The 8,356-nt window shown below is 41.1% G+C and overlaps 1 protein-coding gene across 1 annotated transcript in view; it reads right to left on the bottom strand.

Annotated features, from left to right (window-relative positions):
• LOC139371218 (solute carrier family 25 member 26) overlaps nucleotides 1-2,918 on the bottom strand; it is a 75,685-nt gene extending 72,767 nt beyond the window's left edge. The window contains exons 1-2 of the mRNA XM_071111421.1: nucleotides 2,751-2,918; nucleotides 1,006-1,162 (exon numbers count right to left, since the gene is read on the bottom strand). Coding sequence (XP_070967522.1) covers nucleotides 1,006-1,162; nucleotides 2,751-2,783 — 190 coding nt within the window. The 5' untranslated portion in view covers nucleotides 2,784-2,918. The remainder of the gene's footprint in view (nucleotides 1-1,005; nucleotides 1,163-2,750) is intronic.
• Between the last annotated feature and the right edge of the window lie 5,438 nt (nucleotides 2,919-8,356).

The raw sequence follows: 8,356 nt of genomic DNA, 5'->3' as shown, positions 1-8,356 counted from the left end.
ATCTGTGCTTTGGTCTAGAGTCCAAATTGGAAATGTTTGGTTCCAACCGCCGTGTCTTTGTGAGACGCAGAGTAGGTGAACGGATGATCTCTGCATGTGTGGCTCCCACGGTGAAGCATGGAGGTGTGATGGTGCTTTGCTGGTGACACTGTCAGTGATTTATTTAGAAACCAACATGGCTACCACAGCATTCTGCAGGGATTCACCATCCAATCTGGTTTGCGCTTATTGGGACTATCATTTGTTTTTCAACAGGATAATGACCAAACACACCTCCAGGCTGTGTAAGGGCTATTTGACCAGGAAGGAGAGTGATGGAGTGTTACATCAGATGACCTGGCCTCCACAATCACCCGACCTCAAACCAATTGAGATGGATTCAGGATAAGTAGGACTACAGAGTGAAGGAAAAGCAGCCAACAAATGCTCAGCATATGTGGGAACTCCTTCAAGACTGTTGGAAAAGTATTCCTCATGAAGTTGGTTGAGAGAATGCCAAGAGTGCGCAAAGCTGTCATCAAGGCGAGGTGGCTAAATGTTGATTTGTTACTACATGATTCCATATGTGTTATTTCATAGTTTTTATGTCTTCACTTTTATTCTACAATGTAGAAAATAGTAAAAAAATAAAGAAAAACCCTTGAATGAATAGGTGTGTCCAAACATTTGACTGGTACTGTACGTCGTCAATTTGGGCACCAGAGGTGTTCGTGTAGCCTTTCCCATCTCATTAATAAGTTTGTGAGCTGCTCTCATTGTATTATTCAAATGATTTAATCAATCAACAGTTGTGGGCAAACATAGGCTGGTCGTACAAGGAAAAGGCTAACAATAATAAAACATTTGTTTCATGTATTTACTTAATTATTGAAGAGGTTATTTGAGTAAACATTAATAAACAAGCCAATCAGATGCTCTCCATGTGTAGGCTTTATTACGGTGTGTCAACAGGTAGTCTTTCTGTGGGGTCTTAGTGGTGACAGAGACTAATAATAAGTTTCTCACCATTGGGAAAAGAGCCGATGGCAGCAGATGGAACCCCTGCATAGATACCACGGAAACCCCCAGCCTTGGTGAAGCCCTGCTGGCTCTGCAGTCTGGTCTTAATGGTGTCCAGGGGGAAGAGGGTGAGGTCCACGCACATCCCAGCACAGCCCCCCGCCTAGCATGTAGCGAACAAACACAGTCATCTTCAGGCATCTCAGAAACACTGCATAGTCTAGCAGAGAGAGATGACACACAGAGACAAACACTCATCCGGGAAACTCGACTCACACTCATACAAAAGTCCAAATACACACACAATCTCACACACTGAGAGACTTAAGAGATATTCTGACAGCATAGTGATAAGGAATTCAACAAAGAGCCATTGTTTTTGCTCCCACACTGAGCCATCACCATAACGAACATGTCCTTGAACAGTTGGATACGTTACTCTCTTTCCCTACTTTTAACCCATTTGGAAATAATTAGGAACAGGCCATTCTGAATTTTTCCCATGATGCTGGTACTAACTCAAATAATTATGGTTGAGCAATGACATTATCTTTGGGTACTGCCCAACCCCTTTGGTCCAGTGCAACATTTACACCTGTTAAGGAAGTGATTTGGTGGACCATAGTCCTGTGATGAGTTACATTGCCTGACCTGGAAATTTGCATTCGTTTCCCGAGCAAATTCCAAGACTTTAGCTCAGCGGGCTAGCATAGTCCTGCGGTCTGCAGACGACCCAGATTCTAACCCTGATGGTCATACAATGCACACATTTAGGAATAAGAACATAAGGCACTTTATACTAAGTTGCTCTTATAACTGTGTATTAGCACGGTAATTACTCAGGATACAACATTGTGTCAATATGTTGTTAGATAGCCTAGTATTTGCTTTGTAATACCATAATAGCTAATGGAGTGAAGTGGCTGTTGTATGTGTTAGTCATTTTTCCTTCTGAAATAGGTGCACACGTTGTAACCTTTATTTAACTAGGCAAGTCAGTTAAGAACATATTCTTATTTACAATGACGGCCTACCCCGGCCAAACCCTAACGACGCCGGGACAATTGTGCGCCGCCCTATGGGACACCCAATCACGGCCGGTGGTGATACAGCCTGATTTGAACCATGGTCTGTGGGGACGCCTCTAGCACTAAGATGCAGTGCCTCGGCCGCGGCGACACTCGGGAGACCTTCAACTTTGCATTGGTGCAAAGGAAATAAGGCTCTAAAAGTTTAGCAATGTTGACTATGGGAATGGGTGAGACAGATCATAAGGTCCTTATCAAACTATGCTGCGTTTAATTTTCTGTTTTCCTTATCAAACTCACCCATGATAACCACTGAAATCGTTACCATATTATAGCAAGCACAGTAAGCACACTTGCAGAATGACACACAACACTGCATAAAATAACACACTTGAAAAGATCAAGTGGTGTTGTAGCTGAGAATTTTCAGCTAGCTAATGGTGTTGCCAGTGCTTCCTAATCCATTACTGACCTTCCAAAATGAGGGTGACAGTTCATTGTGAGCCAAACCTTTGCTGTCAGCGGTGCTGAAGACTAGTGACAGTTAGCACACAACATTATCGTGAGCACTTGTTTAGGCAATAATGCAAAATCGTTTTGGCTGGTAAATTAGTCGAAATACAGACAATTTGCTTACTTGCAAGTTAGCTTAATTAATATTGCAAGCACAATAAGAAGACGAGCAGTGTGGTATTACACGATGGAGGAAATTAAAGACATTACCACTAGCGAAGCAGTGAATTCTCTTTTTTCCATGTTAGTCTTCTATTGTCAGCTTTCACGTTGCCGTTCTGAGAATGATTTACAACTATGGGGCATTTTTGACACTTCACTGCAGTCAACATTTGCTTATCAAGGACGCTGCCATCTTTGTTTAATGTATTTCCGCGTGACGTCCTATGAGTAACGTGCGGATCACTAGAAATATCTTCTTCTTCTATCTTCTTCTTCGGTTTATCGGCGGCTGGCATCCAACGTCATTGTGCATTACCGCCACCTACTGTACTGGTGTGTGGCCCAGAGACACGGAGAAACTACTGTAAATCCTATATGTCAGACCCGTTTCTCTTAAAAAATATAACAAAATATATGACTGTATCTAATGAAGTTCTACTCTGTATGCTCTTTAAATTCAATACATGTATCCCCTTCTCCATCATACTGGATCCAGTGGAGGCTGCTGAGGGGAGGATGACTCATAATAACGTCTGTAATAGAGTGAATGGAATGGTATCACACACATGGTTTTCATGTGTTTGATACCATTTAATTCACTCAATTATACTCCATTCCAGCCATTATGATGAGCTGTCCTCCCGTCAGCAGCCTCCACTGACTGGATCTCAAACCTTCTCTTTCCCTCACTGCCCACACTATGTCAATACATGCTCCACTGTCTCTGTTTCCTGGCAGTAATCACACCTTCCTGTTGAATGCTTTCCTATCACATTTAATGTCTTAATCAACTGGCTGTGTCCCACCCAGCCTCGTAAAGATGTCCTCCTCTCTTCTGCCTCTTCCTGCCGTCCTCCCCTCCCCTTGGAATACATGCCAGACCTTAGTGTCTCTGTTTCATTGCTACCACCATTTTTGCACCACCATCCATATCATTCCCTTAGCATCTGCCTTGCTCATTGGCTCCTCCACATCCATCTATCCTAAGGGCCTGTTTACATGCTAATTAATTTTGTATGAGCAGATTTGCCAAATTCAGAGACAACCCACTGGGCACAACGTCTAGTTTTGATTTACGTTTGCTTGAGTTGTCAACTAATGTGAATCCAATGTGAAATCAAAAAAACATTTCAACCTGTCATAGGATTTACTTTCAAAGTTGGGTGAAAAAAATACTAAATTCACTTACGTTGATTACCTTTTGCAAATTCAATCAGTTTCCCACGTTAAATCAATGTGATCACATAATCTTTTGGTTGAAATTACAATTTTGCTTCTACCAGTTTTTACCCAGCGGGAAGGCTGACCATTCAAAATATTGAGTCTCTGATAACCTTACTTTGAGACATGAAAGGCATGTTTAATGAGATTAGGGGTAAGCTAAATGAAGAATAAAACGATTTTGTGAATATAGTTTAATTGTGTTGTCTGTGGCCTAATCCTCCTTTTTTCTCTCTCTCTCTCGCTGTCTATCTCTCTCTCTCTAGCTCTCACTCTCACACTCTCTCTTTCTCTCTCTTTTTGTCACGCCCTGACCTTAGAGAGACGTTTTTTAGAGAGCCTTATTTCTCTATTTGGTTAGGTCAGGGTGTGATTTAGGGTGGGCATTCTATGTTGTTTGATTCTATGTTTTGGCCAGGTATGGTTCTCAATCAGGGACAGCTGTTCTTCGTTGTCTCTGATTGGGAATCATACATAGGCAGCCTTTTTTCCTTTTGGTAGTTGTGGGTAGTTGTCTTCGTTTGTGCATGTATAGCCTTACGGAGCTTCATGGTCGTTTGTTGTATTATTGTTTTGTTGGCGACATTTGCAAATAAAGAGAAATGTACGCTCACCACGCTGCACCTTGGTCCATTCCATACGACAATTGGGACACTTTTTCTCTCTCTTTCTCTCTCTCTCTCTTGTCTCTCTCTCCCAATTCAATTCAAAGGGATTTATATGCATGGGAAACAAATGTTTACATTGCCAAAGCAAGTGAAATAGGTAATAAACAATAGTGAAATAAACAATCAAGAATGAACAGGAATCATTACACCCACAAGTTTAAAAGGAATAGACACATTTCAAATATCATATTATGGCTATGTACAGTGTTATTAAAACACACGTATTTAACCTTTACTTAACTAGGAAAGTCAGTTAATATTAAGAACAAATTATTATTTACAAAGACATCCTACCCAGGCTAAACCCTAACCCGGACAGCGCTGGGCCAATTGTGCTCCGCCCTATGGGACTCCCAATCACAGCCAGTTGTGAGATGCAGTGCCTTAGACCGCTGCGCCACTCAAGAGTTATAACGATGTGCAAATAGTTCAAGTACAAAAGGGAATACAAATATGGGTTATATTTACACTAGTGTTTGTTCTTCATTCTCTCTCTCACACACACACACACACACACACACACACACACACACACACACACACACACACACACACACACACACACACACACACACACACACACACACACACACACACACACACACACTCTCTCTCCCTTGTCCTGTGACATTACAAAGTTGTAGGGCATTTATTGCGGTCTTGTGCCCTGTACTCTCCTGCCATAGCATTCTGCTGTGCTGGGTCCATGTCGGTGTTCAGGTGAGTGCGTTCCTTTGGCACGCTAGCTTGGTTATTTATGGGCTCCTGTCACCCAGGCAGCACCTCGTATTAGGTGGGGGCAGAAGAAGGGCTACAACCCTTTACTCATCTTGGCCCCAATGATGTCTGGGCCCAGCACGCTCGGTTTGAAGCTCCATGCCTAACATCCATCTTGTTGATGTGTCGCTCAGACTGATCCCATTGGGCGAGAGCTTTAGCTGTGGCAGGAATAGACTTCTATCTCTACTGCTCGGATCTGTAATAGGACGGAGGACAGAAGCCCTTTTGCCTTTTAGAACAGCCTCAATTTGTCGTGGCATGGGCGCCACAAGGTGTAAAAAGTGTTCCACAGGGATGCTGGCCCATGTTGACTCCAATGCTTCCCACAGTTGTGTCAAGTTGTCTGGATGGCACTTAAAAATGTTGTCTTGCCCATTCACCTTCTGAGTGGCACACATACACAATTCATGTCTCAATTGTCTTAAGGCTTAAAAATCATTATTTAACCTGTCTCCTCCCCTTCATCTACTCTGGTTGAAGTGGATTTAACAATCAATAAGGGATCATAGCTTTCACCAGGATTCACCTGTTCAGTCTATGTCATGAAAAGAGCAGGTGTTCTTAATGTTTGGTACACTCTGTGTAGATTCAACAGATAGTTTACTGCCCTTTTAGGCCTACTAAAAATCAGTCAGCAACATCACTCGCCAGTCTCTGAAATGCAACCCCCAGGACCCAAATAAACAGAGGCAGAAATGACTGAGAGCAGCCGGCCTCAACTGGTGTGACCTGGGAAAACTTCCCACAAAATGAGTGAGGAGGAGGACATCATTCCTTTACAGATGCCTTAAAACTCTCTCATGTAAATATTTCATATTGATAAATAATAGTTTCAGTTGTTTTGAGAGGAAAGTTATTATTCATATGTATATGCTGTATTCTAGGCAAGTCCATCCTATTCAACTATTGCTGTATATATACTATTCTATCCTACGTATTCTACAGATATACTAAATATTCTATCCTACGTATTCTACAGATATACTAAATATTCTATCCTACGTATTCTACAGATATACTAAATATTCTATCCTACGTATTCTACAGATATACTAAATATTCTATCCTACGTATTTTACAGATATACTAAATATTCTATCCTACGTATTCTACAGATATACTAAATATTCTATCCTACGTATTCTACAGATATACTAAATATTCTATCCTACGTATTCTACAGATATACTAAATATTCTATCCTACGTATTCTACAGATATACTAAATATTCTATCCTACGTATTCTACAGATATACTAAATATTCTATCCTACGTATTCTACAGATATACTAAATATTCTATCCTACATATTCTACAGATATACTAAATATTCTATCCTACGTATTCTACAGATATACTAAATATTCTATCCTACGTATTCTACAGATATACTAAATATTCTATCCTACGTATTCTACAGATATACTAAATATTCTATCAACATACTGTCCATAATATCTATAATGTCTACACATCCCATCACATATATATTTATACTGTATATTGCTCATCCTAATATTTAGATATTTCTTAATTCCATTATTTTACTTTTAGATGTGTGTGTATTATTGTGTATTGTTAGATATTACTGCACTGTTGGTGTTAGGAACACAAGCATTTCACTACACCTGCAATAACATTGCTAAAATGTGTATGCGACCAATACAATTTGCTTTGATTTACTGTTATAATGCAGCCATGAAACAGTTTAATATGAGAATTAATTCCTCCCTCGGGTCTCGGGTTTTGTTTCTGACCCTCAGGACTAGGGTTTTGTTTCTGACCATCAGGACTAGGGTTTTGTTTCTGACCATCAGGACTAGGGTTTTGTTTCTGACCCTCAGGACTAGAGTTTTGTTTCTGACCATCAGGACTAGGGTTTTGTTTCTGACCCTCAGGACTAGAGTTTTGTTTCTGACCCTCAGGACTAGAGTTTTGTTTCTGACCCTCAGGACTAGAGTTTTGTTTCTGACCCTCAGGACTATGATTTTGTTTCTGACCATCAGGACTATGATTTAGTTTCTGACCATCAGGACTAGGGTTTCGTTTCTGACCATCAGGACTATGATTTAGTTTCTGACCATCAGGACTAGAGTTTTGTTTCTGACCCTCAGGACTAGGGTTTCGTTTCTGACCCTCAGGACTAGAGTTTTGTTTCTGACCCTCAGGACTAGAGTTTTGTTTCTGACCCTCAGGACTAGAGTTTTGTTTCTGACCCTCAGGACTAGGGTTTTGTTTCTGACCCTCAGGACTAGAGTTTTGTTTCTGACCATCAGGACTAGGGTTTTGTTTCTGACCCTCAGGACTAGAGTTTTGTTTCTGACCCTCAGGACTAGAGTTTTGTTTCTGACCATCAGGACTAGGGTTTTGTTTCTGACCCTCAGGACTAGAGTTTTGTTTCTGACCCTCAGGACTAGAGTTTTGATTCTGACCCTCAGGACTAGAGTTTTGTTTCTGACCCTCAGGACTAGAGTTTTGTTTCTGACCCTCAGGACTAGAGTTTTGTTTCTGACCATCAGGACTAGGGTTTTGTTTCTGACCCTCAGGACTAGAGTTTTGTTTCTGACCCTCAGGACTAGAGTTTTGATTCTGACCCTCAGGACTAGAGTTTTGTTTCTGACCCTCAGGACTAGAGTTTTGTTTCTGACCCTCAGGACTAGGGTTTTGTTTCTGACCATCAGGACTATGATTTTGTTTCTGACCCTCAGGACTAGGGTTTTGTTTCTGACCATCAGGACTAGGGTTTTGTTTCTGACCCTCAGGACTAGGGTTTTATTTCTGACCCTCAGGACTAGGGTTTTGTTTCTGAGCTTAATCAATATGGGGTGCATTAATTCTAAGCCATGGACTGTATTGATTTCTGTGGTTGTGCAGTTCAGAGATGTTTGCAGTATCCTGTCTGATTCCTCACATAAAGTAATTTGTCACCCTGTCATAGCTTGTCCTTGTCTTTGGCTACATCCTTGTAATTTGTTCAGTTCGTT

This window comes from Oncorhynchus clarkii, chromosome 17 (genome assembly GCF_045791955.1).
Source record: "Oncorhynchus clarkii lewisi isolate Uvic-CL-2024 chromosome 17, UVic_Ocla_1.0, whole genome shotgun sequence".
In the NCBI taxonomy this organism is placed as follows: domain Eukaryota; kingdom Metazoa; phylum Chordata; class Actinopteri; order Salmoniformes; family Salmonidae; genus Oncorhynchus; species Oncorhynchus clarkii.
Note: the sequence above shows the minus strand (reverse complement) of the source record. Positions and strands in the feature narration are given on the sequence as shown.